Here is a 27,976-nt window from a genome sequence, read left to right on the forward strand (position 1 = left end):
ACAGGTGCATTTGATTCAGGATTATACAGTGGAGTGGAGGAGGACTTTTAAAGGCGGACTAACAGGTCTTTGAGGGTCAGAATTCTAGCTGATAGACAGGTGTTCAAATACTTATTTTCAGCTGTATCACACGAATAAATTGTTAAAAAATCATAGATTGTGATTTCTGAATTTTTCTTTTTAGGTTATCTCTCATACAGTGGACATGCACCTACCGTGAAAATTTCAGACCCCTCCATGATTTTGAAGTGGGAGAACTTGCAAAATAGCAGGGTGTTCAAATACTTATTTTCTTGACTGTATATATATATATATATATATATATATATATATATATATATATATATCCTGTACATATATATCCAGGCCTCAAATTTTAACTTTATAAATTATATATGTATACATATATATAATTGTGTGTGTGTGTGTGTGTATATATATATATATATATATATATATATATATATATATATATATATATATATATATATATATATATATATATATATATATATATATATATATATATATATATATATATATATATATGTGTGTGTACAGTGTTTCCCACACATTAATTTATTTGTGGTGGCCCGCCACGAAAGAATTATGTCCGCCACAAATGGATTTTTCGGCTTTTGACTCGCTCGACCGCTCATAAAAGCAATGGGACTGTCTGTGAATGTTGCTTGTAGTTACACCTCCGGTGCAGTAGGTGGCGGTAGCCTACTATGCATTGTAACTCCGCCAATAGCACTTAATTCACCTGGTGGGCCAGAAGAAGAAGAAGAAGAAGAGGGACGGACGGACGGGATCAAAATACTCGCCGGCTACTTTTCATAATGATGGCGCTTCCTACGTTTCTACCTCAAACGTCCAAAAGCTGCTGAAAGCCTTGATCCAGGATGCCATGGGGAAAAAAACTTAAATGGTGCCTTTTGGCGATAGTTAGCAGCTTGGTGGCTCATAGCCGGCTAGCTAACGCTTGCTAGCGTGGTAGCATTGCTTCATTTTTACAGGTGTTATAGGTAGATAGGTTATAGCTGCATCGCTCGCGGCTCGTCATATATTTAACGTTAATCCGCGATTTCACCGAGCATTTCACTGACGGTTTCGCCTGACGCTGCTTCATTAACACCGCCGCTGTTTGACTCGGTCACCTGTTTTCATACCGACGAGATAACGTGTCCAGGTTATAACCCTGTTGTCAATAAACACACGTGGACTGAAGCTAAATTGTCCACTGTCCACTGCAGCATGTGAATGCAATGAAAATAATAAAATCTGAGCCAACCAGCTGTTAAAATGTTGTCCAGGTTAATGTTTTGGCTATTAAAGGCCGTTCATTTCAAGATTTCAACTGTGATCGGGCTTTAAACAGGTGGCTGACCTGTTCAAATGGGTGTAACTGCTACTGGTCAAATAATGTGAAATAGCATTTAATTTTACATGTATGCAATGCCATTTAAATGTAATTATAGATAATAATAATAATAAATACTGTGTAGTGTTGTAAATAGTCAACGGGAAGGATTCTAGTAAGATATAAGCCATGAGCACTACACAGCCAGAAAAAAACCTAGGCAGGACAAGTAAAAATATTGGGGCAAGTAGATTTGAGAAGTCAGGCAAGTAGAAAAAAACCTTAACGTTGAACCCTGCATGTGTTGAGCTGCTGCCGCTTAAGGTTAGACGGCACTGTACATAGAGCGGTTCTGCTCGTTAGTAATAAATTCTAATGTTGGATGTTCACTCCTTCACACAGATGAGTATAGAAAAATATTTTCAACGGCCGAAAAGGGCTCGACTTGGAGAGGAGGTAGGCCTACAGTTCGGACCACAGGTGCGACCTGTTCAGCAGCAGCAGGAGGAGGAGGAGGAGGAGGAGGTTGACTGACTGTGGCAGGACACCTCTACCTCTGTTTCACTTCATGTTGCTGGTAAATAATATGGTTGTAGTAGTAGGCTAAAGTTAAATTATTTAGTATTCACTAATTAAAGGGGCAGAGCTTTAAGAGACATTTTAGCTTTTATATTTTATAAGATATATTTTTTGTAAGAACCACAATTAATAAATATATTTCAGTGAATCACTAATTGTTAAAATCTGTATATAAATATGTACATAAAATATTGTAATTATATTCCAACTCTGCGTTCTTCTTGGTCATAGCCGCTGCCGCCGCAAGACTCAACCTCCGGGCTGATGATTTTAGGTTGTTCTGAAGAATTTGGAGGTAATCCCCCTTTTTCGTTGTTCCATTTACTCTCTGTAAAGTACCAGTTCCATTGGCAGCAAAACAGTCCCAGAGCATAATACTACCACCACCACGCTTGAAGGTAGGCATGTTGTTCCCGGGATTAAAGGCCTCACCTTTTCAGAACTTTCCTCCAGAATGTGTTATCTTTGTCCATGTGATGTCAGATGAAACAAAAGTTGAGCTGTTTGGCCACAATACCCAGCAATATGTTTGAAGGAGATAAGGTGAGGCCTTTAATCCCAGGAACACCACACCTACCGTCAAGCATGGTGGGCCTGTTTTGCTGCCAATTGAACTGGTGCTTTACAGAGAGTAAATGGGACAATGAAAAAGGAGGATTACTTCCAAATTCTTCAGGTCAACCCAAAATCATCAGCCCGAAGTTTGGTTTTGGGCGCAGTTGGGTGTTCCAACAGGACAATGACCCCAAATACACGTCAAAAGTGGTAAAGGAATGGCTAAATCAGGCTAGAATGAAGGTTTTAGAATGGCCTTCCCAAAGTCCTGACTGAAACGTGTAGACAATGCTGAAGAAACAAGTTAATGTCTGAAAACCAACAAATTTAGCTGAACTGCACCAATTTTGTCAAGAGGAGTGGTAAAAAATTTAACCAGAAGCTACCAAAAGCGCCTTATTGCAGTGAAACTTGTCAAGGGACACGTAACCAAATATTAACATTGCTGTACGTATACTTTTGACCCAGCAGATTTGGTCCATTTTCAGTAGATCCATAATTCATAAAATAACCAAACTTCATGAATGTTTTTTGTGACAAACAAGTATGTGCTCCAATCAGTCAATCACAAAAAAATATGAGTTGTAGAAATTATTGGAAACTCAAGACAGCCATGACATTATATATATATATATAGTAAAGTGTATGAAATTGATTCAAATTCGAATCGCGATTCTCACGTTGTGCGATTCAGAATCGATTCTCATTTAAAAAAAAATCTATTTTAATTTTTTTTATTTATTTTTTTATTAATCAATCCAACAAAACAATACACAGCAATACCATAACAATGCAATCCAATTCCAAACCAAACCCGAACCAGTAACACTCAGAACTGCAATAAACAGAGCAATTGAGAGGAGACACAAACACGACACACAAAACAAACCAAAAGTAATGAAACAAAAATGAATATTATCAACAACAGTATCAATATTAGTTACAATTTCAACATAGCAGTGATTCAAAATCCCTCATTGACATTATCATTAGACATTTATAAAAAAAAATTAAAAATGAACAATAGTGTCACAGTGGCTTACACTTGCATCCCATCTCATAAGCTTGACAAATTGTCCAATATTTTCACAAAGATAAAATAAGTCATATTTTTGGTTTATTTAATAGTTAAAACAAATTGACATTATTGCAATCAGTTGATAAAACATTGTCCTTTACAATTATAAAAGCTTTTTTACAAAAATCTACTACTCTCAGCAGACTGGGGTAGATTCTGCTAAAATCCTATGTATTGAATGAATAGAGAATCGTTTTGAATCGGGGAAAAATTGTTTTTGAATCGAGAATCGTGTTGAATTGAAAAAAAATCGATATCGAATCGTGACCCCAAGAATCAATATTGAATCGAATCGTGGGACACCCAAAGATTCACAGCCCTAATGACTATACAAATGGGACCCATTACCTCCCTGCTTGGCACTCAGCATCAAGGGTTGGAATTGGGGGTTAAATCACCAAAATTAATCCTGCTGCTCACTGTTCCCCTCACCTCCCAGGGGGTGAGGGTGATGGGTCAAATGCATAGGATAATCTCACCACACCTAGTGTGTGTGTGACAATCATTGGTACTTTGATAGGTGATTTTATACATACAGTACAGGCCAAACGTTTTGACACACCTTCTCATTCAATGCGTTTTCTTTATTTTCATGACTATTTACATTGTAGATTGTCACTGAAGGCATCACAACTATGAATGAACACATGTGGAGTTATTTACTTAACAAAAAAAGGTGAAATAACTGAAAACATGTTTTATATTCTAGTTTCTTCAAAATAGGCACCCTTTGCTCTGATTACTGCTTTGCACACTCTTGGCATTCTCTCGATTAACTTCAAGCACACTATTTCAGGTGACTACCGCTTGAAGCTCACACCTGTGAGGTGGGATGGATTATCTTGGCAAAGAAGAAATGCACACAAACACAGATTTAGACAGATTTGTGAGGAAATATTTGAGAGGAATAGGTCTTTTGCGTATATAGTAACCACCTTCACGTCAGACCTTGTCGAGAATGCAATATGAAGTATTAAAGATAAAACATTACATATTAAGATTACTCTTACCTTGTTTTTTCCCTGATGACCTCCTTAAAGTTTTGTAATCAATCAGAAATATCAAGCAGCTAAATAGCACCAAACATGAATAAGTGTGGAGAGAGTGTTTTGCATATATCACCTATAACGCAATGTAATGGATTTATATATGTGTAATTTTACATTATATATACGTGTTTTATAATGCCCACTCAAAGTGCAGGAGGTGTGTTATGTGTGACCGTGTGCTGACTCTCTTTGTTGGTTAGTTAATTTACACCATAAAAGTTGTTAGGATTGGGTCATATATGTTGATGCTGTGCTCGACTCACTTTCAAATCAAATTTGTGGTCATTGACCGTCGATTTTTTCTTCGCCCTTAGGAAGGAGGCAATATCTCTCCAAGTCAATTCACAAGGGACTAAATGTAGGCAGAAGCACACCGCTGGCCATCTTCTTGTTTAACCTGTGATGTCTAGCCGGCCGCACAGTAGACTCTGGCGAGCCGCAGTTTGGACAAAGATGATAAAAATAACGCTTTCAAAATGTGACTAAAGGGAGTCACATTGTAGCCTTCAAAACCCTCTGAAACAACTTCAAAACAATCCATCAGCATTTTATATACAGTACAGGCCAAAAGTTTGGACACACCTTTATTTTCATGACTATTTACATTGTAGATTGTCACTGAAGGCATCAAAATTATGAATGAACACATGTGGAGTTATGCACTTAACAAAAAAAAAAGGTGAAATAACTGAAAACATGTTTGTTTTGTAGTTTCTTCAAAATAGCCACCCTTTGCTCTGATTACTGCTTTGCACACTTAGCATTCTCTCGATGAGCTTCAAGAGGTGCTCGAAACCTGAAATGGTTTTCACTTCACAGGTGTGCCTTATCAGGGTTTATTAGTGGGATGTATTGCTTTATCAATGGGGTTGGGACCATCAGTTGTGTTGTGAATAAGAAGGTGTGTCCAAACTTTTAGTCTGTACTGTACACGTTGCAAGTAAATATAAGTTAGTTCATAACAATTTGTAATATGTACAATATTTAACGTATTTCGGTCATTTTTAGCAATACCAGAATTTCTTTCCTTGGCGCATTTAGTTTTGTTTTCAGAGCAGCACACTTTCAACTTTTGGCAACAAATATGTATCCATACTCCCGGAAACAAACGTGAGTGTGTTGTAATCATGGCAGACTTGGCAATAGACAACAAAGACGATAATTTTTTGGACAAATGAGGATTCACAACCGTATCTTTTTGAACCTGAGTATACGGAAGATGAACTGCTGTTTATAAAAGCGAGCACGAAGAAAGGATGAAACGTTGGAGCAGATTGAAGCCTATATAGTGAGGTCGGCGTGACTTGGTCACGGTGTAAATGTGGAACTTTGAGCCAAACTATGCCGAAATAAATGGATTGCTGCCCAAATCAATTGGAAGCTTCCCTTGCAAGCTTGACCAAACGCACAACTTCAGTCTATCGAGTGAGTCACTATAATACTGATCATGATAGAAGCACATCATTGTACAACTACAGTACATACGCTGTCAAGCTAGCTTTTTACAAACAAAACATGGCATAATACTTTACAGATACTGTAATTTGATTGTTCATGTTTTTCAATCAGTACAGATTAGTGTCCTATTGCATTGTGTTGAGCTTTACAAACTCAAAAGCATTCAGTTGTTGACATAGTGGCGAGCTTACTTTTTGCCGTAGCTAGCTTATGGCTAATGCTGTATTACTACGCTAGCAAAATAATTCCTCAGTGTTCGCTCTCACAATAACAATGCCACTACAGATTGGTTTTTATACAGGTTACGGAACGCACATTAAATATTGTTAGCGGTTTTTAGATGCATTTTTAAAGTGTTTTAGAGGCAGAATGGTTTGCTCCCATTAGCTGCATTGCTAACCACCTAGAACAGGGGTCGGCAACCTTTACCAGTCAAAGAGCCATTTTGACCAGTTTCACAAATTAAAGATAACAATGGGAGCCACAAAAAAATTTTGAAATTTTAAATGAAATAACACTGCATAATAAGTATTTTTTTTGCTTTGTGCTATATATAAACCACTGAAACCAGGGGTCTCAGACACGCTGCCCATACCTTAATATGGAACTTGAATGCTGGTGCGGCACGCGGGTTTTATATGAATGGCGCTTGTCAGCTTCATGCGTGCCGTGATGGTACAGCAAATAACACCCACTACAACCAGCGTGCCTGATCAGCCACACGTTGTATGGGGCTTCAGCTTGCACACGTAGGTGACAGCAAGGCATACTTGGTCAACAACCACACAGGTTACACTGACGGTGGTGGTATGAAAAAAAAAAAAAACTTTAACACTCTTACTAATAATGCGCCACACTGTGAACCCACACCAAACAAGAATGACAAACACATTTCGGGAGAACATCTGCACCGTAACACAACATAAACACAACAGGACAAATACCCAAAATCCCATGCAGCCCTGACTCTTCCGGGATACATTATACACCCCCGCTACCAAACCCCGCCCACCTCAACCGACGCACAGAGGGGGCGGGGGGGGTTGATGTGTGAGGGAGCAGGGTTGGGTTGGGGGAAGAGTTTGGTGGTAGCAGGAGTGTATAATGTAGCCCGTAAGAGTCAGGGCTGCATGGGATTCTGGGTATTTGTTCTGTTGTGTTTATGTTGTGTTAAGGTGCAGATATTCTTCCGAAATGTGTTTGTCATTCTTGTTTGGTATTGGTTCAAAGTGTGGCGCATTATTAGTAAGAGTGTTAAAGTTGTTTTATATGGTCACCGTCAGTGTAACCTGTGTGGCTGTTGACCAAGTATGCCTAGCTGTCACGTACGTGTGCAAGCAGAAGATGCATACTGCATAACAAAGGGGTTGGGCTGGCAAATTGTTAATACAGATTGTAGAGGGCGCCAAATGCTGTATCATCATGGCACGCCCTTATTATAACTGTAAGGGTGAAAATCTGAGAATATTAATCCCGGGAGTTTTCTGCGAGAGGCATTGAAATCCGGAAGTCTCCCGGGAAAATCGGGGGGGTCGGCAAGTAAGCTGCTGAGCCGCATCAGAGTGATCAAAAGAGCCGCATGCGGCTCCGGAGCCGCGGGTTGTGACCCCTGACCTAGAAAGAGCCGATTATTATAAGTTGGAAAGGGACAAGCGGTAGAACATGGATGGATGGATGGAATGCAAAACAACCCCAGAAAACCTTTTGTCTTCTTGTCTCTCATCAGGATTGTGAATGTTAGGCAAAATTCCAAAAAAAAGTTCAGTTCCCCTTTAAGTTTTACAGTATGTGTATGTTGGTAATTAGCTTGAAGCACCCCAACTCAACCTTTGTCTGCTGCCAAACTGTGAAGGAAACTTGATCTGACCGCTTGTACTGGATCCGTGCATTTTTTTTCCGCGGTTTTCAAAGCATGCTGGGTGAAGATGGGAATGTTGATCGACTGCTAGATCAAAAGCTTCACCTACAGGCTTAGATCCCTCTTCATCCTAAAAGTCCACGAGTCTTTGCATTACTGCTGATATCACAGAAGCTTGATCAAGCTCTCTCTACTCCATTTCTCTGATCGATTCTACACTACTTAGACAAACTCATAAGAGGAAGAATCTCTTTGCCTTCCCTATATATACCGTTTCATATCACTGCTTCATCCAATTACAGTGGAAAATCTAAAGTCAAATCAGTCTCTCCTTTCTGGGAATATAGGGCTTTGATGTCACACAAAATGTAAAAGGTTGAAACCCTGCTAGACTTGATGTCTATTGAGACTTCAACATATAGTACTGTGCAAATATCTTAGTTTATGGTTTTATTTGAGGCCGACAGCTGGCGGTATGAGGAAACAGAAAGCAACACAGCCTTTTAAAGCCTCCATGTGGTGCATGAGTTTCACTTCTGTTTATTCGCATTCGCTCTTCCAGAGATCTTTGAGAGTGGCTTGATGTAACTATTGGACCAAACTCTGCTTCACACTAACTTTGTTGCAGCGACTGACACCAACAGAAAATATGTCAAATTGTGTCAAAGTTTGTGGGCACAACCCTCCATCAGCTAATCAATCATTTAGGACTCAGTCATGGCTCCTTAGTTCCCCAGAAACAAGTCTTAAGCATTGCATATACTTTTGGACAGTTCTATGCAACATGTTTGTATTTAGTCCCTGCCTTTTGGGAGTGATAACACATTGCAATATTGACCACCCTGAATAGACGACACCCTCTCTTCAAGGTCAAAACATATTTTTTAAGACAAAATCACAGACACAGACAAATCATGTATTCAATATCATGCAATTGCAAAAATAAAACCATATAGTTATCGGCTTAGCGATTATTTGATGCCTCCACTTCACTGATAGCCATTATATTAGAGGTAACATCATTACTCTTCTGTTGTTTTTTGCCCAACCTTTGAGCCACATTTTTTAAAAAGCCTGTCTGTATATTGACTGCATCTTTCTAGGTCAATACGTGTGAGCGACAGTAGAAAAGGCTCTCACTTGTTTTCAAAGAAGTCATTTGAGCTTTTTGGTTGGTTTGCATGTATACATTTGGAGACGCCAAATATAAGATGATGTTTTAAAATTGATGAGAGCAGCAGTATCAGCATTACCTGCTAAACTTACTGATCTTGCGGTGATTATCACCCTTGCATCTGTATTATTCCATTTATCTATGTCCAGGTTACAGAATGATCAGTCTGTTGGAAAGCACATATTGCCTTTTCTCAAGCTCCCTCTTCCAGCTCCACCGGTGGCACACCAAGTTGTTCAGCTGTGGACAATACAGTGGTCCTTTTTCCTTTTTCCTAGGTCTACGAAAGGGCGTCTTCCCATTGGGCATGCATAGAACACCTCTCCAGGGAGGTTTCCGGGAGGCATCATTTAAATGACCAAGCCATCCATGACTGGCTCCTCTCAATTGGAAGAATCTTGTAGCTCTTCAGCGGGGTCTGAGTATACGATATGTTAAAACACTAGGGGCAGTGTTTTCCTGAGAGTGAGCAACCACAACTCTTCTTAACTAACTATTACTGTATGTTTCAGATGTCACAATAGTCAACAGTAGCAACTGAAGTGACATCCAGAAGGGATAGAGAGGCAGGGTTATTGGAGTGGAGTCAATGCATCAGCATATTATGCTAAAGCAAAGGGGAGGGTCAATTAAGTGAAGTGAATTATATGTATATAATGCTTTTTTCTAGTGACTCAAAGCTCTTTACATAGTGAAACGCATTATATAAGTTACATTTAAACCAATGTGGCTGGCACTGGGAGCAGGTGGGTAAAGTATCTTGCCCAAGGACACAACGACAGTGACTCGGATGGCAGAAGCGAGGATCGAACCTGGAACCTTCAAGTTGCTTGCACAGCCACTTCACCAACCAAGGCAAGGGAGAAGGGAGAATCCGAAGAAAGCCTTTGTCTTGGTGAAGACTAGTTTTAACTGTCTTAATAACAAAAACAGCTACATTTAATTTAACGGGCTGTAAATACAAACCCCGTTTCCATATGAGTTGGTAAATTGTGTTACATGTAAATATAAACGGAATACAATGATTTGCAAATCCTTTTCAACCCATATTCAATTGAATGCACTACAAAGACAAGATATTTGATGTTCAAACTCATAAACTTTATTTTTTTTTTGCAAATAATAATTAACTTAGAATTTCATGGCAGCAACACGTGCCAAAGTAGTTGGGACAGGGCATGTTCACCACTGTGTTACATGGCCTTTCCTTTTAACAAGACTCAGTAAATGTTTGGGAACTGAGGAGACACATTTTTTAAGGTTCTCTGGTGGAATTCTTTCCCATTCTTGCTTGATGTACAGCTTAAGTTGTTCAACAGTCCGGGGGTCTCCGTTGTGGTATTTTAGGCTTCATAATGCGCCATACATTTTCAATGGGAGACAGGTCTAGACTACAGGCAGGCCAGTCTAGTACCCGCACTCTTTTACTATGAAGCCACGTTGATGTAACACGTGGCTTGGCATTGTCTTGCTGAAATAAGCAGGGGCGTGCGTCCATGGTAGCGTTGCTTGGATGGCAACATATATTGCTCCAAAACCTCCCAGTTTGATCAACAATACCATACATATTTTCTACTAAAAGGTAAAATGAGTTTCCTTTTTTCATTACAGTGTCTTCAAAGTGTGAAGTTTTTTTTTACTACAATAGGTTAGAACCATCCATCCATCTATTTTCTACCGCTTGTCCCTCTCAGGGTCGCGGAGGTGGCTGGAGCCTATCCCAGCTGCATTCGGGCTGAAGTAGCCACCTCATCGCAGGGCCAACACAGATGGACAGAATTATTTATATTCATATTGATTCTTATGGAGAAGTCTGCTTCACTATATGAACGTTTCGGTTGGCGAACCACGTAAATGGTAAATGGGTTATACTTGTATAACTCCTTTCTACCTTCTAGGTACTCAAAGTACTTTGAGGCTATTTCCACATTCACACACACATTTACACACTGATGGCGGTAGCTGCCATGCAAGGCGCTAACCACAAGCAAGGGTGAAGTGTCTTGCCCGAGGACACAATGAACGTGACTAGGATGGTAGAAGCCGGGGATCGAACTAGGAACCCTCAGGTGACTGGCACGGCAGCTCTCTCAACCGAGCCACGCCGTCCCCAGTTAATTGAAGAACCAATTACATTTGTAGATTGAGGTTCCACTGAATATGTTCTGTTTAACCATTATTGGTAACATAAACAACCTGATGGTGTGTTTATTATATTTTCATATAACTATAACTTTGAGCAAGTTGCAAACAGCCACTTTAAGCTGCCACCATTATTATGCAAATACCTCTCATACCACTTCCTTTGCAACTCTTGAGCCCTTTACATTCTAATGATACTGGTTTGTTTGAATTCATGTCACACTCTGCAACTTATTTTTTTTTGTTAAAGCTAGAAACATCAATAATTAACATCCATTATTTATTGATCTACACAAGGACATCTGCTTGTCTTTGAGATGAATTTAATAAGAACATTTACATTTTGTCTCTGCAGGCACCATTTTTAGAGATGATCAGGAGCGAGACCTAAAGATGGCATTGAGTGGGACAGACCCTTCCATTCCACTAGTATTTGTCAGTGGCAATCATGACCTTGGAAACACCCCCACCCCAAAAACAGTGGCACAGTACTGCAGTGCATGGGGTGATGACTATTTCAGCTTTTGGGTAAGCAAGCATCTTCTATATTATATTTCTGTCTGGCGTTGGTTGAGGTTCCGTAGACACTCCTCAGTTTGATTCTATTGTAGTATGATTTGTTAAGTCCTGAGTATTGTTTCATTTATTGTTCAGAACAAAAAATAATGCACTCAAGGCCTGGTCTACTAAGACCCCAAAAACACACGCTAAGTAGCTTGTGCCAACTATAAAATTGAGTGAACTTGTGGTGGGTGTGATGCAGGTGATCTATTAAGACTGCATATTTTTTGTGCCCATTGAATTAATTTTACTACACACCCATTGCATCATAAGCTCCAACCTGTCGTGTTTTGTTATGTTGTGGAAAATGCAGCGCACAAATATAATTTGGATCATCTTTTCTGGGATGTATAGAAGCGCAATCAAGCCTCTGGGAGGCGCTGAGGTGTTGTGATGGTACGTCTGGAATGATCCAGGCGCACTTCACAATGTATGAGAAAATGCATTTTGCAAGAAGTTTTTTTATAGGGTTGTACCATAGGACAGGGCTATTCAACCAACATTTCCAGAAAACTAAGGATCGGGGTTTGGACTTTTTCTTCACTATTCTTGTTTTTGTACAAAACCCAAAACCAGTGAAGTTGGCACGTGGTGTAAATCGTAACTAAAAACAGAATACAATGATTTTCAAATCCTTTTGAACCTATACTCAATTGAATACATTGCAAAGACAAGATACTTAACGTTCGAACTGGTAAACTTTGATATTTTTTGCAAATATTATCTCATTTGGAATTTGATGCCTGCAACATGTTTCAAAAAAGCTGGCACAGGTGACTAAAAAGAGAAAGTTGAGGAATGCTCATCAAACACTTATTTGGAACATCCTACAGGTGAACAGGCTAATTGGGAACAGGTGGGTGCCATGATTGGGTATAAAAGCGGCTTCCACAAAATGCTCAGTCATTCACAAACAAGGATGGGGCGAGGGTCACCACTTTGTGAACAAATGCGTGAGCAAATTGTCGAACAGTTTAAGAAGAACATTTCTCAACTAGCTATTGCAAGGCAATCTACATTTCACCTAGGAAATATAATTTCTGCATATGTCTGCAAGACCCCAGGTGGTAAATGAACCCATGCCCCTTCCTTTCTAAAAGTATCATACATATATATGTTTTAAATGTACACTGCAAAAAAGATATGTCACCACTACTGTTTTCCAGATAAGGTCAAAAATAAAATTCATAATTATTGTATAGAGTCACCCAGTCACAATATTAGGTACAATCTACTGTATACAGAGCTGCAAAAAAAGCTGTTTTACCATAATTTATGTCACTGCACGTATGTCAGTTTTATTGTGCGCATGGCAAGATTAGATGAAAATGATACTTTTACCAACTTTTTTTCGCCATATTTTTACTTTGGAGCAACTAATCCAATTTTGTGCCAGTCCATCATGAAAAAACAGTCCTGTGTAAAATGTCGTAAAGACAAATAAACACAGAAATATTTATTTTATAGACATCAGAGCAAGTGTGAGATTGAATAACACACAAGCTCCAGGCAGCAGCCGTTACAGTGCCCCAGCCTATAGCAAAGGGAAAGTAGCTCTGCGGGCAGCCTACTAGAAGTGTCCACATTATTAGATTTGTTTAAAAAAAAAAAGTGTTTTCAGATGCATTCGAAACTCCGTGCAAGCTCACGCCAAAATGAATGAACGTTACTTTTACCAACTTTTGTTCGCCATATTTTTACATTGGAGCGACTAATCCAATTTTGTGCCAGTCCATCATGAAAAAACAGTCCTGTGTAATATGTCGTAAAGACAAATAAACACAGAAATATTTATTTTATAGACATCAGAGCAAGTGTGAGAATAAATAACACACAAGCTCCAGGCAGCAGCCGTTACAGTCTCCCAGCCTATAGCAAAAGGAGAGTAGCTCTGCGGGCTGCATACTAGAAGTGTCCACATTATTAGATTTGTTTAAAAAAATTTGTTTTCAGATGCATCCAAAACTCTGTGCAAGCTCACACCAAAATTAATGAACGTTATGATTTAACACTTTGGCATTGTTTAACATGAGTACATAGTAACAACATTTATAAATTAGAAAAGACGAAATGCACCATAGGTCCCCTTTAAATATTGTCTCAGGTGATGTTAGGTGTATGTTTGTTTAAGACAGTATTTGGGGCCTGACTCAGACCGCCGGTTAGTGGTCCCTGTTTTAACTAAACGTATCTCCCCATTTTAGGGGTTAATGACTGTTTAGTCTTTAGACGTATTGACATGTGATTAGTATTGTTAATTTGGCTTGCGATGGTACGTAATGAGTTCGTTGCACTCTAAATTCTACACTATATGTGGTAGATATCAAAATGCAGATTAGTTGACGTCATCAGTCTAACATTTAAATATCAAAGTGTGCTTCCATTACTGCAGTAACCCTCAAGTCAATCTGCTGGTCTGAAGTAGATTGGATTATTTGTTGTCACATGTCAGCGGACATGTTAGAGGACACATTGAATGAGTTTTCTGCTGCATCTAGAAATGTAGGATCTCTTTAAAACCACACATTATTCTTTTGGTCTTTTAGGTGCTTTAGAAGCCATTTAGTTTTACCTGGTTTGCAATCAAAAAGTACAACATGATGTCAGCTTTTGGAAATTGAGCACTTAATCCATGCAGACCTCAGCAATATTGTGTTGAATACAAAACTGGTGTGGAAACAGGAGTTCATAACACTTCACAGAGTAATTTCATCCCTTTTAAATTAGGCTTTAGGAAAATCCTGTATATTTTGTCAAATATCCATCCCTATTTTGAAGCCGTGCATTAATGAGTGTTTGCCAGGAACATCAGCTAAATTCTTGTTGTTTCTACTATCTATCATTTTAGGTGGGTGGAGTGCTCTTCCTGGTTTTAAACTCTCAATTGTTCTACGATGCGTCCGCCTGTCCTCAGTTGAAGGAGTCCCAGGAAACATGGCTTGAAGAGCAGCTGAGCAAAATATCATTTTCCTCAAGTACGGTAAATATAGTTTCTTTAAAAGCTCCAGCAAGATAACACATGTTTGGTGTAATAACTAATAACTTCATTATGGAATTGTCATACGTTTTGTATTTATCCAGGCACCGAAACACATCATAGTGTTTCAGCACATTCCTCTGTATATAAAGAACCATGATGAGGAAGATGACTACTTCAACTTGCAGAGGGAAGTCAGGCAAAAACTGATTGACAGATTTAAAAAAGCTGGTAAGGAAACTGTATATTTTTCTGTTCTTTGTGTAACCATTAATGATAGAGTACCAGGAAATATAACAGTTTTAGGCTCCTGAAAAGTGGTTTAAAACATCTAGTCTTAATACTTCTAATCTTCTTAGCTTTTCTTTAGATCTGTTTATTGTCTGCATATTTAACTGTAGCACTCTTAAAATCATTGCCAAGAGGAATGATAGGAAATAATCGCACACACAAGACAGCTACCATTGAATTGAATAATGGATTAAGCCGCCTAAACGGAGGATATAGATTTATTTAAAACCATTACTTTGGACTTTCTGGTACAGAACTCTCAGAAGGACAGTAAGTCTTTATGTAACCCACAGGCACACATAATTTCACAAAACTGATTGACAGGGAATCTTGTTTGGACACGCACACTCCATCATTTATCAAGGTGACTGTCGGTGGGTAGTATTAATTTGATTATTTCGCCATTATGCCTGCATTGGTTTAACCGTGTTAGTCCGTTTTGGTCCGACGACCTTTCTCTCATAACTGTTTCCTCCTTCAAGCTAACAGTAGTTCATGATAAAAAAAGGGTGACACTAATATAGTATGCAAAAACTGCATATGCTGTGTTTTATCTGTCGGCTCTCGTCCACACAGAACCTGTTACAGGGTAACGTACTGTTTATACGCACATGGTACACATCGAACACATGTTCATGAAATATGGATGACATGCATGCTACTTTAAAGCAGTGTGCAATACATGTTTGTCTTTCTTTGTGCGTCGATATACAGCAGGATTAATGTGTCAGTATGCCACTTTCCTTTAAAGTCAGAACGATGGACAACGGGTGTTTCTACTGTACAGTATATGAATGGCAAAGAGCATATGAATGGCAAAGATAATGAACAAAGCAGTCCCCTGATTGTTTTCTTTTCTGGAAACACGAGTTTACTTATGTGAAATTTTATTGGATTTGTTTTTAGGACGTTTAATACATTTCTATATTCCCCTTTGATAAATGGTAGTAAGTGGTGTTTAATTTTGGAGTGCCTGCAAACGCAAAGAGGTCCCTCAGTTATTAGCCATGGTAATGTGTATCAACAAGAGAGGAGAAATAAGGCCGCAGGGAAATTTTGAATTCAAAACATTTGTATGCTCGCATCAGTATATGGTTACATTATGCAATAGATTGAGCAAGGATTTAGAAAAATGTACTATGTGCCATTTTGAAGAGGAACTGCACTTTTGCCAAAACTGCTTGTACGAGGTGGCTAACAATGCAGATAATGGGATAGATCTACTTCGCTTACAGAGCGCATTCTGACAAAGTTTAAAAAAAAAAAAAAAAAACACTTTATTTACATGTCGTGACCTGCATATTAACTAGGGATGATGTTTGATAAGAAATTATCGAGTTCGAGCCTATTATCGAATCCTCTTATCGAACCGATTCCTTATTGATTCGCTTATCGAGTCCAGATAGGTTGTTGTATATGGAAAAAAACACAATATTTGGTTTAACAAAAGCTCACTTTTATTATATAAGAAAAAATTAAAATCTGATAAATAAATAAATATTGACTGTTTCCCCCCTAAAAAAATAAAATAAAATAAATAAATATTGACTGTATTATATTACCCAAAGTATATTAAGTGGGATTTTTCAGAAAAACAAATATATACAGTAACACAAAAACAACCTGTCTCTGTGATCACTATAGGTGTATAAATAATAATATAGTGTTAAATAAAATCAGTCCCCTGGGCACAAAACTTAAAATAATACAGCTCTCCAAAAAGTGCACTTCTGCTGCTTTTTGACATAACTGTTTGTTATGATGCTTTGACATTTTTGCACTTTATTTCTTTATTGGAAGAAAATTCTATGAAGAGAAAAGTTGTTTGCAAATGTGGTTGCAATGCTAAAAAATGAAAAGTTAAAGCTAAAAAAAGAAATACACTTTATTGAGTTAACATTATTTCTTTATAGGGGGAAAGATGTGATGTTATGAGCTAGGCTAGGGAATATAACAACTACTCTACCCAGCATGCAACGGGAGTGACGAGCATGCGCGGTAGCCCCGAAAAGTGTTGTTGCATGTCGCCACCCGGCAGCTAAGAATGAGGTTATGAGCACGCTGTGAAAGTAAACGTCAAGAACTCAGCCAACACGCCTCGTCTGCATTATTTATAATTAGACAGACAACACATATACAGTGTGATTTTGTTTTGTTTACAAGGAAAGAAAAACAAAAGTTAAAAAAGGGAGATCATGTCATATATGTTGTATATACGTATACAGGTATATATGTGCTGCGGTTGCTTTAAGAACGTTGCGACAGCTGCCGTAAAGGAGGTACATTGCTAGCCTGGTTGCTATGTTTCCGGTTGGTCGTAAAAGTGTTCGTCATGTGTGTGTACCGTGCTCAAATCTCTCAGTAAAGTTATTCATTGGATTATACTTTTTGTTTTGAACTTTATTACACTTTGGAGCGCTTTTTCCGGTCCATTTTTTTCCTGCTTTCCCTATCTGCGCCTAATGGCTGAGATACGTGACGTAATTTCTTGTGATGTCTCAAAGAGCATTTCTGGTCGGGACGGGATTCGTTCCCAGGGATTCAAATAAAGAACCAACTCTTTTTCTTTACTATAGTGGTCTCGATAACGGGTACCGGTTCTCAAAAAGGGATTTGAGTCCGAGGACTCGGTTCTTTTCTTATCGAACAACCGGGAAAACCGGTTTCGAGTATCATCCCTAATATTAACCAAGCGTTTTTGTGTGGCAAAGGTGGCGCGGCTAAAAAGGTGTGACAACCACTGCTATAGCAAATCATTTACCAAAAAAGCTGCATGTAACTGCTATTCCCCCGCACCATACTTAGACTTAGGCAAACTTTATTGATGCACAAGGGAAATTATTAAATTTTACCGTAAATAAAACAACAAAAAGAAGCGACATAAAAAAGCTAATTTATAGTCCTAAATTTGTTTTGCTTCTCTTTTGCTCGGTTTGAAGAGATATTTTCTTTATTTTATTAAATGTTTAAAAAGTTTTCACATGTCCTAAAATCAATATCATTCTAAAGACACGGAACAGTTTTGAGCTAACTTTATTACCAGATTAAAAAATTGTAAAACGGTTATGCTATTGCTCTAAACTGAAGTAGTTATCTGCTTGCAGTGCAGCAATTCATAGGCGGAAGAATACGCAGTCACACGTTAACGCACTGAAGACGGACAGCAGCACTTTTGTTCTTTCTAGTTTACGTTTTGCCCTTTTTGTCTGCCAAGCGTAAGGCAGTTCTTTTAAGGGCTGTGTGTCAAAAAAAGGAAATTGAAGTAAAATGATATATGATAAAATGATCAAGTATATATATGGTCCCTTTAAATACCGTATTTTTCGGAGAATAGGTTGCACCAGATTATAAAGCGCACTGCCGATGAGCGGGTCTATTCAGGTCTATTTTCATACAATAGGTGCATGGTATAAGGCATGGGATCATGATATAATAATTTTTTTTGCATTTAAAACACTTCCTTGTGGTCTACATAACATGCAATGGTGGTGCTTTGGTCAAAATGTTGCATAGATTATGTTTTACAGACCAGTTTCAAGCCGCTTTCTGACTGTCTCTTCAGGATGTGCTGTTTTGTGGACGGTCTTATGTAGATTAACTTCGACTGTGTCTTTTTGTCATCTTTGTTGTACCGATTAGTTTTTAGCGCTTTCATAGCGAGTCTACTGACAGATATAAGTTAGAACTGTACGCTACTTTATATTTGGAATGGCAACAGTGAAGGATGAATGCCCCAAAACAACGACACAATGGACGTGGCGTGGTTGGGAAAGTGGCAGTGCCAGCAACCTGAGGGTTCCTGGTTCGATCCCCAGCTTCTACCAACCTAGTCACGTCTGTTGTGTCCTTGAGAAAGTCATGTCCGTTGTGTCCATGAGAAAGACACTTCACCCTTGCTCTTAATGGGTCGTGGTTAGCGCCTTGCATGGCAGCTCCCGCCATCAGTGTGTGATTGTGTGTGTGAATGGGTGAATGTGGAAATAGTGTCAAAGTGCTTTGAGTACCTTGAAGGTAGGAAAGTGCTATAGAAGTATAACCCATTTACCATTTATAAAAAGAAGATTGACAAAAAGAAGGAGCTTATTGACTATAGCCTTCAGCGTGTACTACAATGGTGGACATGCACACACTTTCGGGACTTATGCAGATCCCAAATACACATCAACAGGAACCAATAGGTAAGAACATTACAAACAAAACACCAGATAATGTCTCCTATTAGGTGCCATTTTGGGGCACATATGGGTATTATTAAGCACAGTACGTCTGACTACGGTAGCCGTAATGCTTCGCGTTCCATCAAGCAGTGCTGTTTCGTAACTTACCAAAGCCATACTAAAACATTTGCACAGATTTTGGAGCGCTTTGTGTGATGTCCTACATTCTTAATGAAAAACATCATAGTTTTGGTGTTGCTTTCTTATAGGTATAGTTGAAAGCGTCATTTATTGAATGAGCGTCAATTTGCAGGCCACACATATCTCTTATGTGTGACTGCCATCTACTGGTCACACTTATCAGTACACCATGTACCAAATAAAATTGGTTCGAGGTCGGTAAGCACAACCAGATGTGACAACTATATGTACAATAGGGGCACTGGGTTATAAGGTGCACTGTTGATTTATGAGAAAATTAAAGGATTTTAAGTGCGCCTTATAGTCTGAAAATTACATTGTATGTGAAGAATCTGCCCCTATTTAATAGACAGTGACAACTAAGCAGTGTAGTGGTCTCATAATTGAGACTTATTCCGCTCAATAAGCTTGTCTCTACCTCCGTGCAACGCCCATTCAAGTGTGTTTTTTTTGAAAAAAAAAAAAAATTGTCGTCTTTTGGTTTGTAAAATACTTTTCTCTCATACCCGCTAAATCATGTCTCTTCTGGACACATAATGGTTATGGTAATTTATCATCATCACCTTTACCCCACTTGTGTTGAGTTGTTAACGCATCATCGCTTTCCCCTGTGTGTCTGTCCTCAACACTGCACCCTTTGATCTGAAGCTTCCAGATGTGCTCTTGCACTCTGGTGATCATTACTGTCATTACAGTAAAGGGCAGCACCATTAACCTCGGATGTGCGCACATGTACATGTGAACTCACACACACATGCGCCCGGAGCTCTGGAGGATTCAAGTACAGTGCTGCACAATCCAGCATCAGATCAAGCACGGCTGTCATTTTCTCAGCTAGAATATTGTAATAAATTCTGCATTTTCAACTTCATTCTGTGTGCATCAGTCTCTTAGATTGGTGAAATTCTACATCTGTCAACTCCCAGCAGTCATTAACTAAGCCTTTCTGCAGAGGTTATCCTCCAACTCGATGAAGTATAGGAGTAAAATGCAAATACAGGGGAACCTCCACTTATGTTATGTATATTTTCCGAAAGGTCAGTTGAATCATATGAAAACCAGAAAAAATTCCCCCAAGAAACAATGGAAGTCCCAAAAATATCATCACAAATAACTTTTAATAGAGAATATTTTTACTCACCTGAGTGAAAATTCTTATCTAAAACCGAAAAAGGCTGAAAACTGAAACACCGGAAAAAAATATTATGCCAATTATTAATACCATTGAATTTATGGCTACGACTGCGTACTAACCTCTCTAAAATCAAGGCATTGCTATTGCAAAAATGTATTTTTATCCTTCAAAAAATTAAAATCAAAAAATTAGGAAAATGTTTTTTTACCCTTGGTATTCCAACAATATAGAATAAAATGGTTGCCTGTCTATCTGTGTTGGCACTGCGATGAGGTGGCATTTTGTCCAAGGTGTACCTTTCCTTCCTCCCAATTGCAGTTGGCATAGATTCCTTGTAAATAATGTATCGTGCACACTGTTTATAAACTTATTTTTTTTAAATGCTCTGCTTTGTTCTGCCCATCTGATGCTCAGCATGTCTGGGAGTCTATAGAGAGTGTGCTGGCCTCGGCTGACCTGGACTAACACACTGCCCCTGCTCCAAAAAAAGTAACTTCTGCATGATGATTGGATGATTTGAATCTCGATTTGATTAACCACGAAAGGAGGGGTAGAAATGGATGGATGGATGAGCGAATCAGAGATTTGGAAATATATACCACAGCTGGAGCATTTTCATGTTTCATTATTTTATGGAAACTTTTCCAATTCTTTTAGTGACTTTTTCTTTATGGAAAACTAGAAATGCAACTATTGACTGTTTTGATAGTCGACTAGTCATGAACTATCTTAACGATTATTTGACTAGTTGGAATATAAGGTGTACACATAATCAATTGCTCTAATTTAGCAATCAACTTTTAAATTCAGTTTGAGATATCATAGGCATGTGCTCACTGACAAGAAAGATGACTAATTATTTCATAAATATATATTTATTCTGTAACTATGCTGCTCATTAGACTGTTTCACAATTTTTAATGACTATTCTATTTTTGTCCATTTCAAAGTAAGGACAGAAAAAGTGCAAAATAAAACAAGTACATTTTTAATGTAAAAATAAATGACAGTTGAAATAGCAGCAATAACAACAAATGATAAAACAACAAAACTAACTTGCTCAAAAAAAAACAAGCATTTTGTGATTATGTGTTTAAAAAGCTGAACACTGATATATTGTTTATAATTGATTAACTTCTGGCATTTTTAGCACTTTAATAGACTCAATGCATATAATTGTATCATTGATTAATTCATAACATTTTGGCTATCTAATAGATTGTATGTATAATCTTATGATATCGGCGCATTGGTGCCTTGTGTGTGTGTGTGTGTGTGTGTGTGTGTGTGTGTGTGTGTGTGTGTGTGTGTGTGTGTGTGTGTGTGTGTGTGTGTGTGTGTGTGTGTGTGTGTGTGTGTGTGTGTGTGTGTGTGTGTGTGTGTGTGTGTGTGTGTGTGTGTGTGCGCGCACGCGATTGACGTTTGTTATTGCGCCTTTCTTTATTGCATTGCAAATTGATCCATCCATAGCTAGCGAGCAAGGTACAAACTAACAATGTTAACGATGTCACAGATATAGTGTCATAAAAACAAGACCTGCTTTGCAAAATGAACAAGGTATTCATGTTTTTAACAAGATTAGGAGGAAATATTCCCACACTTGATGTTGAGTGGCGGTGCTGACTTGCATCCTCCAGAAAAACTCGAGTGATAATGTAATGACTGTCGACAAATTTGTCGGCGACAGATTTTATTGTCCACATTTGTAGACAATGTCAACAAATCGTTTCACCCCTATTTAAAACGACTATTGACCAATCTTGCATTTTTTTCTGGTGTTATTGGAGACTGTACTCGTGTTTGAAGACGCTTGACTTCTGTCGCTCTCCAATGTCCCGGACAAGCAACGAGTGCTTCTGCCAGCTTCCAGCGCACACAAAGCACTCACAGGCTGTCACACTAGTCTTACACTGCAGCTCCAGCTGGCACTTCCCCTCTTTAAAAGATCAGCAAATGCCACTACCCTCTTAATATTTCCATATACCGGTACATGCTTTGCAGGTCGCTGTCAATGGGTCTTTCTCAGATATATTGAAGTATGTCCACTTTGCAGGCACGTTGCCTTCACTCCACTCCAGACAATAGCGTGCTTCTTGCTTACCGGTAATTACGATATCACAACATCCTGTTTCGGTAGTGCTGTTTCAATGATAAGTCTTTCGGCTGCAATGCAATTTTAGGCCATTTTCGGCGGACAATAATTATAAATTTACACACAGAAAACAATGCAAAATGCACATAAATGATAAATGCACTTTTTGGGGAATCATTATGTCATTATGAAGGACATGACAACTGATGATTTTTTTTTAATTGCATTTGAAATATTAAATACATTTGATCAATAGTTTGCTTGTAATGGTTCCTATGGGAGCCTATAAAGCCCCTAAAAAACATCCAAACACCTCCATTAGGGTTTTATATACACAATGTAAGTATATACTGTATGTAATGTAGTAACAGGCACATTTATAATAATATTAATATTTACATATTCATACATATTCATTTCAAAAACGCATCACGACGTTTGCTTTTTTTTTCTTCATCACGGATTTCTGCTCACTGCAGACGTTATGAGCACCAACAAACATAATAAAACATCACTTACTGTGCAAAGTCTGCTGTCATTGTGATGCCGACTGCTGGGATGTCCATTTAGATGAAGACTGTCTCATAATCCAGAACAAGCGCTTTTTGTACCGTTCGCTCTCGTTCCAGGTCCTAAATGGCGGTCAAAGTGTCCCAACTTGTCGGATTATTTTCTCAGCCATCTACTTTCCTGGTGAGAGAGGCATGATTTATGATCAATAATAAACTTTCAGGGAGCAGGGAAGTGAGGAATCAGCTTATCAGTCGATGATGTAAACATAGGGACAATCGAAATTGATTCTGTTGCCGCTATAAAGAGTTTGTCTGCGTTAGCGCTTATAATAACAATATCACTAATACTTGGTTAATACTCAAGTCACAAAATGTAAATTGAATATTTCTGGTGCTTTTTGAATGGTTATTTATCAGATTTTATGGGCGGAATAGTGGAGCTCCCATTGGATCCGCTAAAAGCGGACTTTTATTTACGTTTATTTAATATTTACAATGCATTAAACAATATAATCCATTCGTCGTCATGTCTTTCATAAAGATTTTGAACGATAGGCAAAATTCCAAAAAAAGTGCAGTTACCCTTTAAGTGGATGACCGTTTAATAGCAATAATAATTATGGATTTGATTTACCAATATATAATGCATTTTTCCTGAGACTCTGAAGCGCCTTACACACGCATCACTCTCTAACCACTACTGAACATGTTTTCATATTCATACATGCCCCAGAATGCCACCCGGTACTTTGTTACTACTTCTTTCTTAAATTCAGAAGGGTTTCTCACCTTATTAATCAAAGTGATGGTACTATTCACACTGGCACTCATCGAGGGCGGACGTTCCCCTTCCCTCACCCTTATCTCTCCTGCTTGCTTCTTTGTCTTGTCTTAATTTTATTGTGGCCTCTTTTTGCTCTGCTCTCCAAATCTAAACAATGGAACTAATTAACTGACCTCTCAACGAAATTGACAAGATCTTGGGTTTGGGGTAACGCACTTGTCTTGACGCAGCGGTTGTTGCTGGACACACAACGGATTCTTGGGAGAACAAGGAGTGTCGCATGCCTGGTGACCCTTCCAGTCGAGGACGTGAAGATATCCACCTTTTTGGAATTATAACAACAGGACTTCTGCTGATTGGAGTCAGCGTTGCTCTGGTTTGTCGACAAATTGAAAGTTGCTGGCAGCCTTCAAAGTACCACAAAGATGCCACAAATGATTGGAGGATGCAGGAAGAACTGTGGACAATCTTGTGATTTGGATAACATTGGACCATCTGCCCTCGCATACAATACATTCTAACTTGAATTGTTTCCCTGGCTTCAAGTCTCTCCTGGAGGACAGTGCAGCGAAGACACAACAAACTCCTTTCTTGTCTCTCATGGACACACACTTGTTGTTGTAGACTTTGGACTGATTGGCGGCTGCAAGAACATCAAGGTCGCGGAGCAGAGACACGCTGCATGCTTACACACACACATGCAACCACAAAAAATATACGCCACACACACACCCCACGCCTTCGACGCTTGAATCTCTTAGGGGTGACTGACGGTTGGGTAGCGCTTGAAGAGCAGCAGCCTGCCTCTGTAGCCCCCACTCCCTCCCCACTGTTGCAAGTCTCGAGTAGTATGTTATAATATGTATATGTGCTTTGCTATGGAGTTTTTTCCCCACTCCAAACTGGGCCCCCTTAGGAGCCCAGTCTGGGATTTAACTTTTTTACTCGTCCTCCCCCAGCGTTTACCTTTTTCCCATCATTTACGGGCCGCATTGTGGCGACCCATCAGCGTTCTTGTTCTGTAACCCTGTACACTGTTTGTTTGTCTAATCTTGAACGGGTTTGTGCTAAAAACAAAGTTTTGTACTACTTGTGCAATGACAATAAAGACCATACCATACCATACCATAGAGATATATTAAAGAACGCAAGGACAATGGCTTTGTGCACAAACAAACAAAACAACCATGTGTGAGACTCATCATCACAGTGTTGTGACTGTGCAGCCTTATGCGCTTACTTGCAGTGCAGTCTTACGGGTTCTGGCACAGTGCCTGGTTATAATCAGAGTGCACAGGGTATATTTACAGTGGCGGACTGCAAGCAGTACTTGTAGCTTTCTTAGTGCAAGTCAATGGATGTTCTCATTCAACAAGGCCATTGTATTCTTAGGTCATTATATATATATACATACATATATACGTTTGTATATATATATTTGTTTATATATATATATGTTTATATACACACATATATATATATATATATTTTTTTTTTTTTGTCTTGTCTTCTTGTACCCTCGCTGTCTTTTTTTCCCACTTCTTTCTATACCCTCCTGTTCCGGTACGACTGCGCCAAACACTAAATATATCCAACCATTTAATGAAGTAAAATGCAATTAAAGCAACAAGAGAAGTATCCCACATTTCTGTTTTGTAAAGTAAATCAGTACAGCAGATATGTGCATCTACATCAACAATATGATTTGTCTGATTTTTTATTTTTTTAACTTGGGACATCCCTCTGGCCAGATTGTGGACCCCTGTCTTAGAAGATGTTTTGCCTCACATCTGAGCAGTTCATGCTCATAGACTTAGATTGTTCAGATCTAGTCAAGTCTAGTCCCTTCGTGCAAGCAAATTCCATCTCTGCCATCAAGGTATCAGTGCAAAACCAGGCTCTGTACAAAGACTGCTTGTAAAGACCATACTACTACCCCTGACAGTTGGAGTAGACTTAGCATAGCAGTGTAGTGCGTTCAGTGACACTGGGAACGTGGAGTCTAAGGCTTTTGTTGACTTTGGACTGTTACTTTATGCTACAACTTTATTTGGCTCTGCTGGGTTATTTTGTAGCTGTTTTCAATTAAAACGAAAAATGTTTAATCGCACTAAAACAGAGAAAGTGTATTATATTTTTGGTAAAAATGTTTGCCTTAAACTTCAATGAAAACCAAAGTATACCACTGCAATAGATCCTGCCAAAAGCCATATAATTACTTCATCCTTGCTGATATAATCTATTTCACACTCCATTTCCTTTTAGCAGAATACGTCCATGCAATCACTTTTTTTGTGTGTCACATGTGTTTGTACTTGTGAATGCATTAATAGCTGCGCAGTGGTGCATCTTTCTATTTGTGACAAATTTGTCTGCGAGAATCTATATTTTATCTCAACACCACAGCTGCACATCGACATTGCATTGCCTATTAGTCTTCGTCTGGCTCCTCAGAGTGTGAGTAGTTTACGCCACGGGACTGTTGACTGCATTCCAGCTCATATTAATGATACACTGTCTCTGCGTTATGACCCCCAGTTGGGCTAGTAAAGCATCACAGAGTCCCTTTTTTAATTGCACAAGCAATTACTGTGGGTTGGGATGCGACAGTAATTTGTTTGATATTAAATTTTGCCTTTCTTTTTGTAGAACTTTGAGTGTGTTGTCTTTCAATGTCGTTTTTAAGGTAGAACAAAACTGTACTCAATTGGACAGTCAGGACAAGAACATTAACTTCTGTTTGCAGTTACATTTAATGTCAAACTCTGGTAGTGTGTGTTGGCATCATTCCCACATTGATCATATTTTGGCCCTGAAGGAAGTTCTCATTGTTCCTGAGGGTGTTCTGTGCTGCTTCATCACTATCATACCTGTAATCATTGTAAATAGGGCTCCCTTAGGTTTTACTTCTGTTACTCTTTACTTCTCAGTGCTATGTGTGCAGTTTATTGAACATTCTCTAGAGGGAGTAAGACACGCATAAAGTTTAGTGTCATATTTGTTGAGTAAGTTTGATGCACATCAAGCATCTCTTTCATGAATACTGAAGCCCATGGCAGGGGACCAGTGTGTCCTCTACAAGAGGAATTTGGAGTAGCAGAAATCCCAGTAGTGCTCTCAGCCTCTCCTTTCACCATATAGTAGATGGAGGTAATTGGTATCTGTAATTAGATTCTTATTACCCCACTCATTCATTTCCTTCTCTGAGGGTTTACAATCCTCATTGAGAATACTTTTAGCATACAAGCAGGGACAAATTTAGTTTGTTTACAGGAAATCTGGCAGATACAGGGGTATAAAAAAAACACAACAAGGGGGCAGCTGCGACGGCCAACGCAATTCCCAATATAGCTAGTGGCTGTAGAGTAGTACATATATTAGCTAATCAGCAGCCATGATAAGGCATGTTCTGCAATGCCAAATATCAGTTTTGCTTCCTTTGTCGCTGACCCTCTTCCCGCTGGGCGTCTTCATCAGCCATGGTTACACTATGCTCAAAGGGGATGGCACATTTATCACTCACCAGGGATTTGATAAGAGGCCACAGCTAAGCCTTTAACCCCCATTGTTTTAACGATAAGGTTGAACACTTCATATTTCTCACTATCTACCTTCTCTTGTGTCCATTTAATTCATCCACATTGTTGTGATAAATACAAATATTTGAGGGCGAGACTGCTTTAATTGGAAATAGACTTAAAAAGTAGGATAATTTCTACCACCAATTTACATGGATACCGGATTTAGCAGCCTACAAATGCAAACCATTAAAAACTGAAAGAAGATGTGGCTTACCCTTATTTTGAAAAGCAAATGTTCACAGGTATGGCATGGCAGAGTACAAGATTACAGTCCTCACTTAAAGTGAACATTTACAGTGACCATGCAGTGTGTTAAATTCCCAACCCCAACTATACACTTAGGGTTGATTTACTAAAGGTTTGCATATATTAAAACATGTGTAAACTTGATAGCACACATAAACTTGATCTACTAAGGCTGTGCGCAGA

At 38.8% G+C, this 27,976-nt stretch overlaps 1 protein-coding gene across 6 annotated transcripts in view; it reads left to right on the forward strand.

Annotated features, from left to right (window-relative positions):
* Nucleotides 1-27,976, forward strand: part of cpped1 (calcineurin-like phosphoesterase domain containing 1) — an 87,111-nt gene that overhangs the window by 25,709 nt on the left and 33,426 nt on the right. For 5 of the 6 annotated variants that reach the window (XM_061967296.2, XM_061967295.2, XM_061967297.2 and 2 more), the window contains exons 3-5: nucleotides 11,612-11,784; nucleotides 14,666-14,797; nucleotides 14,899-15,025. In XM_061967296.2, coding sequence (XP_061823280.1) covers nucleotides 11,612-11,784; nucleotides 14,666-14,797; nucleotides 14,899-15,025 — 432 coding nt within the window. Of the gene's footprint in view, nucleotides 1-11,611; nucleotides 11,785-14,665; nucleotides 14,798-14,898; nucleotides 15,026-24,196; nucleotides 25,079-27,976 lie in introns of those variants that run through there. The other variant, XM_061967292.2, reaches the window with a different exon arrangement.

Source organism: Nerophis lumbriciformis, linkage group LG11 (assembly GCF_033978685.3).
Source record: "Nerophis lumbriciformis linkage group LG11, RoL_Nlum_v2.1, whole genome shotgun sequence".
In the NCBI taxonomy this organism is placed as follows: Eukaryota; Metazoa; Chordata; class Actinopteri; order Syngnathiformes; family Syngnathidae; genus Nerophis; species Nerophis lumbriciformis.